At 28.4% G+C, this 16197-nt stretch overlaps 4 protein-coding genes across 5 annotated transcripts in view; 1 reads left to right on the top strand and 3 right to left on the bottom strand.

Moving 5' to 3' along the window:
- The first annotated feature begins 223 nt into the window (after nucleotides 1-223).
- On the top strand, nucleotides 224-12070 carry LOC106711396 (N-alpha-acetyltransferase 38, NatC auxiliary subunit). Of its 2 annotated transcripts, XM_014503712.2 has the most exons (4): nucleotides 224-432; nucleotides 522-654; nucleotides 1034-1230; nucleotides 11577-11653. In XM_014503712.2, the coding sequence occupies exons 1-3, from the start codon at nucleotides 394-396 to the stop codon at nucleotides 1183-1185; spliced, it is 324 nt and encodes a 107-aa protein (XP_014359198.1). In that variant the 5' UTR covers nucleotides 224-393; the 3' UTR covers nucleotides 1186-1230; nucleotides 11577-11653. The 2 variants fall into 2 exon arrangements, with proteins under 2 accessions (XP_014359198.1, XP_014359190.2); XM_014503704.2 differs by lacking the exons at nucleotides 224-432; nucleotides 522-654; nucleotides 1034-1230 and adding an exon at nucleotides 11100-11491 and having other exon boundaries at nucleotides 11577-12070.
- LOC106710678 lies at nucleotides 1270-6319 on the bottom strand. The gene is made up of 6 exons (XM_045680960.1): nucleotides 6219-6319; nucleotides 3920-6103; nucleotides 3699-3846; nucleotides 3385-3575; nucleotides 2823-3055; nucleotides 1270-2752 (listed from the first exon to the last, which is right to left on the bottom strand). The coding sequence occupies exons 1-6, from the start codon at nucleotides 6288-6290 to the stop codon at nucleotides 1270-1272; spliced, it is 4311 nt and encodes a 1436-aa protein (XP_045536916.1). The 5' UTR covers nucleotides 6291-6319.
- LOC106711413 (cytochrome c oxidase assembly factor 6 homolog) lies at nucleotides 7059-7840 on the bottom strand. Its single transcript, XM_014503722.2, has 2 exons — nucleotides 7694-7840; nucleotides 7059-7380 (listed from the first exon to the last, which is right to left on the bottom strand). Exon 2 carries the CDS (start codon nucleotides 7359-7361, stop codon nucleotides 7116-7118), a length of 246 nt encoding a protein of 81 aa, XP_014359208.2. The 5' UTR covers nucleotides 7362-7380; nucleotides 7694-7840; the 3' UTR covers nucleotides 7059-7115.
- A 2773-nt stretch (nucleotides 12071-14843) lies between the features above and the next one.
- The window catches only part of LOC106711280 (serine/threonine-protein kinase SIK2), a 50373-nt gene continuing 49019 nt past the window's right edge, over nucleotides 14844-16197 (bottom strand). The window contains exon 10 of the mRNA XM_014503581.2: nucleotides 14844-14989. Coding sequence (XP_014359067.2) covers nucleotides 14891-14989 — 99 coding nt within the window. The 3' untranslated portion in view covers nucleotides 14844-14890. The remainder of the gene's footprint in view (nucleotides 14990-16197) is intronic.

A 16197-nucleotide genomic window follows, 5' to 3' on the forward strand; every position in this document is an offset into this window, starting at 1 on the left:
AAATGGTGAAAATCATAAAAGTACAAAATGGGGTATTTTGTACTTATAGACTTATAGCCTGCTTATTTAATAGAGATCAGTGTTCAGTGCTCACATAGGCTTGACCGATGAGCTGTCTCTGAACCGGGTAAAAAGACAAGCAATATGCAAATGATTTGCAACTTTTAACCTGGGTTCCCGTCGTTTTATATGCAGATCCGTTCCTCTCTGCTACCAGAGAGTCCGTGAGTTATCATCTGTTATTCATTTGTCATTTGTCAATGTCAGAGTTTAAGAGAAATATACCTAGATACAAAAATAACATATTTGTTTGTATTGCAAATTTATTATTTAATTATAAATTTTAAGCGATTATGATAAATATTTAAGTGACTAATAAATAAAGAAAACAAAATGAGTTCTACGGAAATGGAAACAACCGAGATGATTAAGGTAAGTTCAAACAAAAATTGTATAAACTAATTATAAGTAAAAACTTAATTATTGTAACTGTTTTAGAAGGCTCGTTTAATTATTTTCAGGATCACGGGGAGATTGATGGTAAAGCAAAATTAAGAAAATGGTTGAACATGAACTTTAGAATTGAGATGACTGATGGAAGAGTGCTAATAGGTGTATTTCTCTGTACAGACAGAGATGCTAACGTCATTTTAGGTAATTTTCCAAGGAATTACTATATAACAAAAGTTATAAAATAATACTTAAAGTTGTGTGTCTCACCATACCACCATGTAGAGGTATAATTAAAAAAAATACTAATTAAAAGTTATAAATATTAGAAAGAAAGAAAGAATATACCACAAAGTATTGTTTATGTGTTTAATAACTTATGTTGTTTGTATAAAAAATGTTTATATTAAAATGTTTATAAAAAAATTATTTATCTTTACTGAACACTATTAAAAAACAAATATAACAACCTGTCCCATTTAATCTTACTATATGCAAATAATCAGGTGCATATTTTCTGTAATAAGAAGTCATTGATGCATTTATAGCTAACTTATTAAAATATTTTCTGGATATGTTTTAGGAGCTTGTTCGGAATATCTGAAGAGTAATGATGGTGAAACTGAAGAACCAAGAGTGTTGGGTCTAGTCATGGTGCCAGGGCGTCACATTGTATCAATAAAAATTGATGACACAATGGACACTACTTCACAAAAATACTATTATGAAGAATAACAACATTCAGTCTCATTAGATTTATTTTAAAATGTATTTATTATGGTAAGTAATAAAAACTAAATTAATTAATGTGATTTATTATTAATATTCCTTTAAACTACGAATTAGATTTTTTATCATTTCAACTTCTTGATAAATATTTTTAGAATCATTTGCAAAGGGATTAAAGTCCTCTGAATTCACATTTACTGGAGACAATAGATCTATTAGACCTTGACATATTAAATCTATGCCAGTTTTACAGTCAACTAAAACAGAGCTTAAGAAATTAAAATTCAAAATATTCCTTAAACAAACATATGGATGTAGAACTTGTGAAATATTTTTTATGTTTTTATAATAATGTACACTTAAATATCTTAAATCTTCATCCTCGTCTTGCAACAAAATAATTGCTGTCTTAATAGATATTATTTTTATTTCATCTGAATATTTGCTTAGTTTAGAAGCAATTTCATTATTAGCAATCGCAGAAATCATTCTCATATCAACATCAAAATCTTCCGCTAAACATAACCTGTATGTAATTTTACATACAACCAATATAATATTCTCGTTGTCGGTTATCCTAGCAATAAATGGTACCATGTACCTTAATTTATAAGGAATTCTTTCATTTTTAATATATTTAACAATGTCTTCAATATGTTCTTTAACATCAATACTTACTAAGCAAGATATTTTATAAAGAATCTTCCAAATAATGCAACTGTACATTCTCTTTGGAAATGATAGTAAAATATTAGCTATTTCTTTGAGTTTGTCTCCATCAATCGAGTCTAGTCTTGCAAATAATATCTCACAATTTTTTTCATATTCACTGCTGTTTAAAATAATTTGTAAACACTTAGGTAATTCATGTGATGAACAATTTCTTAAATATTTTTCAATTTGTGTATTTATCCATTGATAATGTCCAGGTTCATTTTTACCTGATTGGAGTAAAATGTGTTCCAAATCGGAAACCTTATAATCATGATTAGTAACATGTTCCATCAATTCTTTGCACAAATATGAATGCTGTTTATGCTGCATAATTTCATTGAATTTATCTTTCAATAATTCAAGTTTGTTTTGATACTTTGTATCTTTATAGTAATTATTACAAATTACCAATAATAAAAGACAACCATGAAGGAAATTTTCATTTGGTTCATCTATTTTGATAAGTAATTCATAAATATCATTGAATGAATATATGTTGAATATAGATTTTGAGGTCAGTCGTCGTATAGCGAATATCGGGCTTCCCAATAGTAGTCTGAGATTGTTTAGCAAAATATTATCCGTCTCCATTTGTGATTTCAAATCATTGGAAAAGTTATATCTTTTTGCAATATTACCCAGAATATTTAATATAGGCAATAAATTGGAATGTGACTGTAATATATCTTTGGTATTGTTTAATTTTAACTGCTCCAATATAAAAGACCACAAGTTAGGGAAATGTGTCCGAAATTCGTCACATGCAACGGTGACAGTGACCTCGTCTTCTGAACCAGAAGGTTTCTTTTGGCCTATTAGTTTAGGTATTAAACCGCCATATAATTGTAGTGCTGCATTTCTGAAAACATAAAAATGTAAATAAAAATTATAATCACTTCTCTTATACACATAAAAAAATATAGAGATACCTTATCTGCCAGTGTGGACTTTTTAGATTATTAAATGCAAGTTCAGCTAATTCAGCAGAATAATACATAACTTCTGTAATCAGACTACTATCTGTGACTATTCTTGTTAAGAAGTGTATGTAGACAGCCTTTGGTAGATCTTTTTCGTTGTCACAATTTGGCGAATGTTTCACATCATCGTCAAATGTTTTGCAAGTCTCTAGCAAAGTGTTGATAAAATAGTGGAACAGAGGCTGAAAAATAACAAATGTATTAAAAACATATATTTACTGTCCTTTTTCCGTTGTGATGTAAATCTATATATATAAAAGAAAGTCGTGTTAGTTACACTATTTATAACTCAAGAACGGCTGAATCGATTTGACTGAATATTGGTGGGCAGGTTGCTTAGGACCAGGAAACGGACATAGGATAATTTTTTACCCCGTTTTCTATTTTTTATTCCGCGCGGACGGAGTCGCGAGTAAAAGCTAGTTTCGAATAATTACTCTTTGCGCTAATATAGAGAATGTCCTAGGTCTTTTAGGTTGGTAAACAATACAAAAAACAAATGGAATCAAACCTTATTTTTCCGCATGTCATTACTGACAATTCTATGAACCATAATTGATAAACCTGCACCTCTCCTTGTAACAGATGCCATGCTATTGGCTTCCAAAATTAATTCCTCAAGTTTTTGTTTTAATAATAATTGAGGTAGATTTGAAAGACGATTTTCAGAAGGTAAAGATGTTAAGCATTGTATACCTTCACCTGTAATTTAAAAAAAAAGTTTTATATTGAGTCAATGATAAATAAGATCTTATTAAGTCACGTTACCTCTTTTTCATACGAAAAAGTTGGCATGAAACATATTAAGACATACTAGTAACGCACCTAAAGCAACTCCTGCTGCTTCTATAGCCCCTTTGTGGCGAGATGTCTCGAGAACTTTTGTAATTACAAATAAAGATTTTTCACATATATCTAATTCAGTATCAGAATTACAATATTTAATAATAAGTGCTGCCAATTCACAGGATGCCTATAAAATATTAATAAATATTAAAAATGTTAAAAACCGATTATAGACAATATTAAAAATAATTAAATACTACCTTCACATTTAACCACAAACAATTTAAGACGATTTGTTCTAATCCTGTAATTTTAGCATCATCTGCATTATTACTTGTATAACCGGAGTTTTCTATAATTTGTCGAACCATATCATTCATTTTTGAAAAGTCGGAACTTGTCGTAACTCCTTCTTCCCAAACAAATTGATTAGATACACCTTGTAAAATGTCTAACAAAAAACAAAATGAATCTCCAGTAATTTTCAATTTATATGAATTTTTCAGACATGCTTCAAATATAGCACACAGTATGCACATATACGAATGTAACTGCTTTCCATTTTCAATTGATTCCACAATATCTCTTTTTAAATTGTATTCAGATAAAAGCTCTTTATAAGCAAAATTAAAAATGTCTTCTACATTACTAAACTTAGTTGCATTTACAGACAATTCCTTTAAGAACACATTAGCTAACATTCTGAACATGCTTTGACCACAGTTTATGTCATAAAAGAATTTACTTTTAATTTTAAATAGTGCATTATCTATAATTTGGTTTATTATAACAGGCTGTTTTAGTTGTTTTATATAATGATTCAACATTAATTGCACAATATTTTCTCTTATATCATCTGCAGGATCATTTAATAAACTTATCAGTTTTTTAATCACATCTTCATTAAAAAGGAGCAAATAATTACTATCAGATATAAAATCTATTAATAAATAATTAATTTGCTTAAATTGATTTTGTTTTTTCTTCGGAAATTCACTAAAAGAATTTAATAATGTATTTACTATTTTAATAGTAGTAATTTTACGTTGATAATTCCCGTTTAAATTTAATGAAAAGATTATAAACTCTTGCATTTTTGCACAAAATGATAGTAAATTTTCCTTGTCTTTTTCTGGTTTATGTGCGTTATTTAAATGTAAAGTTTGTAGACGGCTTAAAAAGCTTCCCAAACTATTTAGCATGCTCAATCTTAAAACTGTGCAATCGGAATTAACATTATCAGTAAGAAAATTTAAGATTATTTCATATTCAGTTGTATTCGGCCAATATTTTCCATGGGATACACAAACTATATCAAAAGCCGCCATTCTTATTTGAGGATTACAGTGTTCTATGCCACATAAAATATTCCTTTCAACCTCAGTTAATATAGCCCAATTCTTTTCAAATAGATTAAGTTTGTTACATTGCTTCACCACACTCAAAATACTAAACATTCTTTGTTCTGTGTCCTTGCATTTTTGTAAAGAATTTATTATGATCATACCCACAGATGGAAATTTCTTAAGTGTACTCAAACACCAGTAGTTATTGAAGTTTTCCTTCGCTCTTTGTATAGAAAAACAAAGCATTTCTGTAATTTTGTCTAAAAAAACATCTACCCATTGGTCATCGGAATGCATTTTTTTCAATATAGAATAATACATATCAGCCCCTGCAGATACTAATCCAGGTCTATGTAGACTATATACGAGACCTTCAACTAAGTTGTATCTATTTACAAATGCTTTTAAATTACCCTTAAATTGGTCTATGATTTCGGAAAATGTTAAATATTTAGCTTTGTTCCAATAGAAAGCATGAATTTCTTCTATAATTTCCTTTTGCATGTCATCATCAATAACTTCAATAACAGATTGTAAAATTAATTTATTTAAATTTCTCGTTCCATTAATTGAATTTTCCCAATTATGATTTACTAAGTTTAACAATCTTAATTGATTGTGTTTTGTGAACACCATACTTTGTAAATTTGTTCCCAATAATTTCTTTAGTGAAATCAGAACTTTAAATACAATTGTTCTATAATGTGAATATTCATAAGCCATATTAATTAGCAAATTTATCATAGAACTGAGAATATTATTTAAAATACAACCATATTCACGATCCTTCTGTGTCAGAAAATTGGACTGGAACAATCCATAAGTAAGTGATAGTTTTCTTCCTTTGTCTATATTTGTTTCTTCACTTTTATTTAATTCTTCCACAATACTTTGTAACATTAAATCTATAAATGCATTGTCTTTATGCAAACTAAGAATGGTATAAAAGCATGTTGAACAAAGTAACTGATCATCAAACTCGTTTAGTCCATTTAGTAGATGATTCCATAGTTTTTGCAATATTTTGCTGTAGACTTCCAAGCTATCAGTACTATTATTTGATTGAACATTTATTTTCTTAACTTTCAGTAATATTTTCTGTAATGAGAAAAATTAATCTGTTAGTCAAACCGTCACAACGTTAGTCTAAGACTTCACAGTCAAACATTGTCTTGTAACATGAGCCTTTGTTATATTAAACAAACAAAATTACCTGTAGTGTATCTGTATTCAACACCAAAGTAGGCACTTCAATACTTGAGAGGATACTAATTTGATCTTCCATTTTCAATGTGAAGTAATAACCTATAAGAGAAAGACCATACGATTTTGTTATAAATATTAAAAAGAAAAACATTATTAGTAATCAACATATCACTGTTGTTTATTTAGAATGTTATTAGATGAAATTGTCTTCATAAATCTGTGTTAAATAGTAGCAAATAGTCTTCTGATATTTCCGAGCGGGTGATATGTTTGATACAAAAACTTTATTATTTTAATTATGCTGTATGCTTTTGCAACTTATTTTTTAAAATTGAAATTGACACAGATAACAGTATTTGTAGATTTAATTTAAAAAACATTAAAATGCAGCACACAGAATATAATTAAGACGCTCAGCCACAAAGTTATGATGATAGCATTGACATTCATAACCACAGTAAATGCTTACAATTAAAAATGTTTTTGTACATTTGTGAGGCAAAATAGAACAAAGAAATATTTGCAATTATTTTTTAAAAGTAATCTTAGAAAGCCAGTAGCAAAAATACAAAGATTGTTGCTTTTATCAAAACACACTTTCTTTCATAAAATAGTTAAATTAAATTCTTATATTTGCAATAAAATATGCCTTCATACTTTTCTAATAACTAATAAATCACATGTCATTTCTTTATAAGCTTTTCAATTATGTAAATTTCATGAAAATCGTCCTCTTACATCATATAGACCATATATATTCTAATAATAACAAAATTTTGTCTGAGAGAAAGCAGAATGAATCAGGAATTTGAAAGTGAAATGTGTGAAATAAAAGGCCATTTCTTTATTAATAATTTAATACTCTACATTATCTATATATACAACAAAGGTCAATCAAAATAATTTAACTTTCTTTGATCGGTTCAAATCCCTCCTTCTGCATTTTGTCTTTAAATAAATCATAGTCCCTTTTTCTATCAAAATGTGTAACCCATTTAGGTGGACATGATTTTTCGAATATCATTCTGTATTCTGTACACTCTTTTGGTATTCTAGAGCTGTCTCTGATGTTGTGACTATCTAAACACTCCCAATAACGATCTCTAGAATCCCAACAAGTCTTTCTCTGAGCTCGATCAGGGAATGACATTTTTCCTCCTACAAGTAGCCTATAAGGACAAAAGACATTTTATATTATTCCAACTAGATAATCGTTAAGATGCTTTCGCCAAAAAATAGCTGGGACTCGGTTTAATAATTTACTATTACTATTCAGAATGTCACTTCGCGCAGACACCAAAAATAATGTTTATAAGTCGTCGATAATCCTAATTTTATATCTTATAAACTTGTAACTTTTTGACAAATATCCTTGATATTAATTAAATTAGAAATCTAAGTAATGTTTTCAATGGAGATGTTTTAATGTAACTTTTATCGATTACTTAGTTAAAAAGGTTCATATATAAGTTGCTTACTTACTTTAGTAATGACACTAAAAAAAGTTCTAACTGAATGGAACTGGCTTTAATTTGAAAAAAGCATCAAAAATTTAAATCTATTACGGCACGGCAGTAATTATCTTCGGAACTTTTAACCTCAAAATCTTTATAAATCCAAAGACTATTCTATGACCTCCGTGAAGTTGGCCCCCTCACTTTAATTTTTTTAACTTTTTTTTACGCAAATCGTTTGAGAATCGTTTGAGAGGGTTTGAGAGAAAAGAAATATCGTTTGAGAGTTCCTACTTTCTCCGTAAAAACAATTTCAAATTCTAGTGTGAAGTTGGCCCCCTCACTTTACTTTTTTTTATTTTTTTCAATGCGAATCGTTAGAGAGTCGTTTGAGAGACATTAAGAGAAAAGAAATATCGTTTGAGAGTTTTTACTTTTTCTGAAATAAATATTTTAATTCTGGGCATCGAAAGTTACAAATCGATTTTCCTTTTTTTCCGAATTAAATATGGCAATCATGAACTTGGACGTTTCAAATTTATTGTGTAGGTAGGGAATGGTAATAGAGTGATTGAAAGAAAAGAGAAATCGTTTGAGAGTTAATACTTTTTCTGAAATATATATTTCAATGTCGGAATCGAAAGTAACAAATCGATTTTCCTTTTTTCCGAATTAAATATAGCAATCATGCACTTAGACGATTCAAATTTATGGTGTAGGTAGAGAATGATTAGAGAGTGATTGAGAGAAAAGAGAAATCGTTTGAGAGTTAATACTTTTCCTGAAATAAATATTTCAATTTCTGAATCGAAAGTAACAAATCGATTTTCCTTTTTTCCGAATTAAATATGGCAATCATGCACTTAGACGATTCAAATTTATGGTGTAGGTAGAGAATAGTAATAGAGTGATTGAGAGAAAACAGAAATCGATTGAGAGTTAATACTTTTTTTGAAATAAATATTTCAATGTCGGAATCGAAAGTTACAAATCGATTTTTCTTTTATTACGAATTAAATATGGCAATCATGCATTAAGATGTTTCAAATTTATTGTGTAGGTAGAGAATTCTTAGAGAGTGATTGAGAGAAAAGAGAAATCGTTTGAGAGTTAATTCTTTTCCTGAAATAAATATTTCAATTTCTGAATCGAAAGTAACAAATCGATTTTCCTTTTTTCCGAATTAAATATAGCAATCATGCACTTAGACGATTCAAATTTATGGTGTAGGTAGGGAATGGTAATAGAGTGATTGAGAGAAAAGAGAAATCGTTTGAGAGTTAATACTTTTTCTGAAATATATATTTCAATGTCGGAATCGAAAGTTACAAATCGATTTTTCTTTTATTACGACTTAAATATGGCAATCATGCACTAAGACGTTTCAAATTTATTGTGTAGGTAGAGAATTCTTAGAGAGTGATTGAGAGAAAAGAGAAATCGTTTGAGAGTTAATTCTTTTCCTGAAATAAATATTTCAATTTCTGAATCGAAAGTAACAAATCGATTTTCCTTTTTTCCGAATTAAATATGGCAATCATGCAGTTAGACGATTTAAATTTATGGTGTAGACAGAGAATGTTAATAGAGTGATTGAGAGAAAACAGAAATCGTTTGAGAGTTAATACTTTTTTTGAAATAAATATTTCAATGTCGGAATCGAAAGTTACAAATCGATTTTCCTTTTATTACGAATTAAATATGGCAATCATGCACTAAGACGTTTCAAATTTATTGTGTAGGTAGAGAATGCTTAGAGAGTGATTGAGAGAAAAGATAAATCGTTTGAGAGTTAATACTTTTTCTGGAATATATATTTTAATGTCGGAATCGAAAGTTACTAATCGATTTTCCTTTTTTTTCCGAAATAATTATGGCAATCATGCACTTAGACGTTTCAAATTTTTTGTATAGGTAGAGAATGATTAGGCAGTGATTGAGAGAAAAGAGAAATCGTTTGAGAGTAGATACTTTTCCTGAAATAAATATTTCAATTTCGGAATCGTAAGTAACAAATCGTTTTTCAAAAACTTACAAATCTCAAAAATTTAAATATTTATTTTAGAAAAAGTATTAACTCTCAAACGATTTCTCTTTTCTCTCAATCACTCTCTAAGCATTCTCTACCTACACAATAAATTTGAAACGTCTTAGTGCATGATTGCCATATTTAATTCGAAATAAAAGGAAAATCGATTTGTAACTTTCGATTCCGACATTGAAATATTTATTTCAAAAAAAGTATTAACTCTCAAACGATTTCTGTTTTCTCTCAATCACTCTATTACCATTCTCTACCTACACCATAAATTTGAATCGTCTAAGTGCATGATTGCCATATTTAATTCGGAAAAAAGGAAAATTGATTTGTTACTTTCGATTCAGAAATTGAAATATTTATTTCAGGAAAAGTATTAACTCTCAAACGATTTCTCTTTTCTCTCAATCACTCTCTAATCATTCTCTACCTACACAATAAATTTGAAACGTCTAAGTGCATGATTGCCATAATTATTTCGGAAAAAAAGGAAAATCGATTAGTAACCCTGATTCCGACATTGAAATATATTTTTCAGAAAAAGTATTAACTCTCAAACGAATTGTCTTTTCTCTCAATCACGCTCTTACCATTCTCTACCTACACAATAAATTTGAAACGTCCAAGTGCATGATTGCCATATTTAATTCGGAAAAAAAGGAAAATCGATTTGTAACTTTCGATGCCCAGAATTAAAATATTTATTACAGAAAAAGTAAAAACTCTCAAACGATATTTCTTTTCTCTTAATGTCTCTCAAACGACTCTCTAACGATTCGCATTGAAAAAAATAAAAAAAAGTAAAGTGAGGGGGCCAACTTCACACTAGAATTTGAAATTGTTTTTACGGAGAAAGTAGGAACTCTCAAACGATATTTCTTTTCTCTCAAACCCTCTCAAACGATTCTCAAACGATTTGCGTAAAAAAAAGTTAAAAAAATTAAAGTGAGGGGGCCAACTTCACGGAGGTTATTCTATGTCAATGTTGTCACTCAATGTCATTGAAAAGACAATCAAAGAGTAAAAATTAAACTCAAGCGCAGATTATAACAATGCGGCACAGATAATTACCTACCGTGTGGTACCTTTAATTAGTTTTAATAATTTTTGTTTAAGTATAATATAAAGGAAAATGCAGGAGAAATGCAGGTTCCATTTTCAATATGCCCATTTTTTTTGTTTTCTTTCCTCCCAGACACAGTTCATTATAACATTTATGTTTTGATGATATTTTTAATTCTTCGTTTTTGAAAAAAATAAGAATTATAACATACAAGTGATCCGCGATTTATATTTGAAACTTTCACTCTGTGAATAAATAAATTGTATAGTTTACGTGAACTTAATTAAAATTATAATCTTTCTAGATAATTGTCGTTTTTTTGATATCGTGAATTCTTATCACTTTTATTGATACGTGAGATCGCATAAAGAGTACATTGGTATATTAAACAAATCCAAAAATGTCTGATTTATTAAGAATAAGCGACTTAATTAGAAACAAACATTCTTTTACATTTTCTTTTGAAGTGACCCCAGATGTCGGTGAGGCTGAACTTGATAAGATTACACTTCAACCAGAATTCTATTCAATAACTTGGCACGCTCTAAGCCATCAGTGTAAAGATTTGAATATTGCTCCATTAAAATTAGCAAATTTGTTGAGGCAAAAAAATAAACATGTTTTATTAAATTTATCGTGTAATCTTATGACCAAAGCATATCTAAATGACTTATTACCATGGCTTCAGGAAAAGGGAATTTGCAATTTGTTTATAGTTTTAGGAGGTATGTATTTTTTCATCTTTCATTCAACTCAAGTTTAATTTTTTTTTTAATTCATTTCAATATTTTATATTTATATAATTTACAGATTCTTTCAATCCCAATCGATCTGATTTTAAGACGTCGTCTGAAATGATATCCTATATAAAAGCGAAAACATTGGACTATTTTTGTATTGGAGTTGCTGGCTTTCCATATGACGACTGCAAAATTACAGCGTTGAAAGAAAAAATAGATCTAGGAGCTGATTTTGTAATATCTCAAGCATTTTTCGAAGCAAATATTTACAAAAATTATCTCGAAAAATGCAAAGATGCAAAAATAGATGTGCCCATAATACCTGGAATATTCCCTTTTCAGTCACAAAAAGAATTGGATATGTTCTTAAAGTTATGTAAGGTTGAGGTAACTGACGAATTCAAAATGAAATTAGAAGGGGAAAATGTGATGGACATTATAGAAAATCTAGTACTAGATTTACATAATAATTTGAATGTGAAACATTTTCATTTTTTCACAATAAATAAACTTGGAATAACTTGTGACTTGGTCAAGAAAATTCAACTATCGTTATAAAAAAACGTAAACCATTTCTTTCTAAATATGAAACTAAATTGTTCATGAACAAGTATTTCATATGTTTTATTATATTTTATTTGCTTATATTTAAATCTTGAAGACATTTTTTAAAAATAAATGACCGCGTTAAAACATTTTTAGCTTTATTTATAGCCTCTTCAATTTCTTGTTACGGCGTTTTGTAGGTAAATATCACTTAACATTAACAGTTAATTTATTGTATGGAGTACAGGTGTACAAGTTTACAGTATGGAGTTAATTTATCGCTTTATCATATAATAAAATATATAAACTATAAAATTGTCTTGATATTAAGTGAGATTATTAAATGACAAGAGAGTATTAACAAAAACTTATTAAGTATTATTGTAACAAGGTAATAACAGTGCTTATCTACTTATCGCGAAAGCGTTGAATTTAATAATTTAGAGCAATATATATTTTAGATAGTACTAATGTGATTTCGATAAAAAATTCAGATAAAGTACAAGAAATAATCACCATACCAACGAGCCATAAATTAATTGTTGTGTCATTACGTCTCCATAAAGATAATTTAAATAAAAGTGCAAGAGTCTTACAGTTTTACCAGGAAACGGACATAGGATAATTTTTATCCCGTTTCCTTACTTTTTTTTCTGCGCGGACGGAGTCGCGGATAAAAGCTAGTAAATAATAAAACAAACGTTCCGTGATATATTTTAATAAGACAGTCCTATATACTGTTTTAACAATCGATCATGTATATAACATCACAACCAAAAAAAAATAGTACAAAAATCAAATTAAAATCTATTTTGCAATTAAGCTCGGTACAGACACAAACTTCTCCCGGGCTATAATAATCATTTTGAAAAATCTTAATAATTTAAAAATATTGGACATATACCTTAATAATATTGGCGATGAATTGGTGTCACAAATAATTAATCAAATTTGAGCTTTTCTATCAGAACTAACGCTAATGTTTGCTGTAATAACATTTAAAAACCTGAGTCTGCACCGATCTTGAGAACTATTGAAGAACCTTTATATTATAATAATAAATACGTGTCGTTGCACTACACCTAATTCGTATCGAATTAATTATATAAAAATTGTCTACTTATCAAATTAATTTAACTAAAATCTATCAACGTGAACCTAAGTAAGTAAAATGACGGAATATTATACACTGGCAATACTTCTAATTGTGTAAAAGCTTCCAAACCACTATTCTACATCGATACATTTTCTACATTAATTGTTGAATTCTACATCGAAAGTTACAAATTATATCTTACGTATATAAGTTATTGTTACGATTTGATAAAGCTTCGTTCATTGTTATTAAACAATAACCAATTATTTAGCTACATACTACAACCGGCTTCTCATAGACGTATAAAGTCATATAAAAAACCTTAAGCGTCCGGTAAATATCAAATTGTATGTCTCCTTTCATAAAAAAGTAACAACCACATTAAATTTGATCGTTTACCAAGCGCTTTACGAAAGCTGATCTTTTAACAATCTTAACAAAAAATTATATTCATTAAAAAGAGGTTGAATATTTGCGAACGCTTTAAGAATACAGCTGACGATAATTTAATATTGAATGACGTCATTTAACGCACTATTGTAATATCTACCTTCGCTAAAAGTTTTTCGAAAAGAGAAAATCTATAGACACACAAAGCTTACAGAATTTCCCCGCTAAGATGTAGACGGGATCGTTCGAAGGACCAATAAATCTTTATAGAAGAGGGTCGTCGAATGAAAATACAATTTTACCGGTATAAAATTATTCGTATTCCGCTGAAATCATTGAATTTATGTAATGAACAGATCTTTGTACTAAACCTTTATATGTATTTCTAAGATCTTTGAAACCCGTTTTGTAATTTTAGACGAACATCTAAACTTAATAAATATTTGATATGTCTACTGAGTAACATTAAATTTATTTAAAAACAATTAATATTAGTTACAATTCAATGAAAACAAAACCTTACCAAAATTAGAAAATAATAGAATACTTTGCCGTCATACATTTATTTCGTTCACTTACCATAGACCTGAATTGACACTGAATTCAGTCTTATTTTCATACATCGCATCTTACGAGGTAGTTTATTTACATAAAATTAATTACAAAGATAGTCACTTGGAATTGAATAAGTTGATATTATATGTAAAAGATCCCTGAAGTTGTTATTTTCCGGCCAAATTCATTGTTTGTTTAATTATGTTTTGGAATATTCGAATCAATCCAATTAAGAGTCATTCTTAGACGATTCAGAACACAATCAATTTAATATCAGAGCGTCTTCCTTACTACTAATTTCACAAACACAAACAAAATATACTTCCATTAATACTGTTAAGGTATTTTAAAAATATAAGTTTGTAAATGGGTTCATTAACAATGGTCCCCGAATTATAGCGTACATTTATTATTCGTAGGTTTTCATAGTTTCAACGTTTTCATTATTGCTTTAAAATATTGATATAAACACACTTAATTCGTCGGCAGTGACTATTAGCAAGCAATTTATAATTTTATTTATTTTCTATTCCAAATGTCTATCGCGATAAACAATAGTATTAAATATAATACCTACAATACATATTATAATTATATTGTTAGCCAAAATGGTATTTTATTCGTAACAACTATATCTACTCTGGTATTGTCTCAGTGTTTTATATTATACGATATTTTTAAATCAATAGCAATTTTAAGTTTTATCAACATTTTTGAAATTCCATATTTTTACATTCTTTCATTTATTTAATGTTGCAATTTTATCGAATATCGATTGCAATAACGTTAGGATACTTTTATATGGATTCCATTTGCTCTGTCAACTCCAAAATAGGACTCTCACTGAGCGGCAACATATTGCTGCTTGGTGGCAGACTGTGGCCTTGCCAAGATGGCTGAAACAAAGTCAAATGTAATTTTATTTACAATACTGCATTTCTAATAAGAATGTGCGCGACAATGATCTCGATCTGTAAAAATGTGCATATATTTTATTCTTTGTAAATGATACTAAGATGTCGTCGACTACAATTGAAATATCAGCAATTAATAAAATATAAACTGAATTTATTAGCCTTCTTACTGTTTAGTAGTAGTTTAGTAGCCTCAAAATACTTATTAGGCAATATTAATATCGTAACAAAATCAAGTTTAACCTTGATAGAAAAGAGTTGCAAAAATATCCTCTCAGTATAACCCACAGAATATAAATTTGATGTTTTTTATAGTTTGCTCTTTCGTCTAATATGTAAAAAAAAATATTGAAGTAGACGTTTATTCTTTTATCCTTAGTGTGATAAGTAAAGCGATGCAAAATTCATTGCATTCTCTCTTCTGCCATAGCTGTTACCTTACCGTTTTTTCTACAAATTGGTTAACTTTAGATTAGGTATTGGTGAAGAGGCATTTTTAATTCGCTTCCTGCCCTCTTATCCATCTTCAAATCCTCATTCCCAGGAAAAGTTTTAAATGTCAACCAAATACAACTAATTGTGATTTAGCTTTTTTGTTGGACACGTATATATTTATAATTTAAAAATGATGTCCACTAATGTACATAAAAATAAACTAGCATGCATTACGTGTCATCTACGAAAAAGCTAATTTGCAAATAAAAGGTGTGAAAATAAAACAAAGTAATATTATAAATTATACATTTACTTATGATTTAAAAATAAAACTTGTTTCTAAGTAAAGCTATCACATCTTACAATATAATTTTATTAGCAAATAATAATAAAACCTCTATACAGACTTTCAAGAGTAGACAAATACGCGAAGATAACCTAATTAATAAATAGATACTTATGTCTATGTAATTGAAAATAGCATAACATTGGGGAACATTTTAAATGAATACGTAGGAACATTAACTTTTTAAAACAGGTATGTATTTCTTAAGGTTAAATTGAATACCTTTGGCAAGAGAGGATTAGAAGGATTATTAGGCTTTGCCGATTACAATTTGTATACGAAATATAATAGGAATGAATAACATTACAAATAACTATTATAGTTCATTTCACTAACATTTTATTTTATTAATTTATTTTAACATCTAAATGAAATCAGAATCATTTTGTTCAAGTATAAATAAATATTA

The sequence above is a fragment of the Papilio machaon genome, chromosome 14 (assembly GCF_912999745.1).
Source record: "Papilio machaon chromosome 14, ilPapMach1.1, whole genome shotgun sequence".
NCBI classification, from domain to species: domain Eukaryota; kingdom Metazoa; phylum Arthropoda; class Insecta; order Lepidoptera; family Papilionidae; genus Papilio; species Papilio machaon.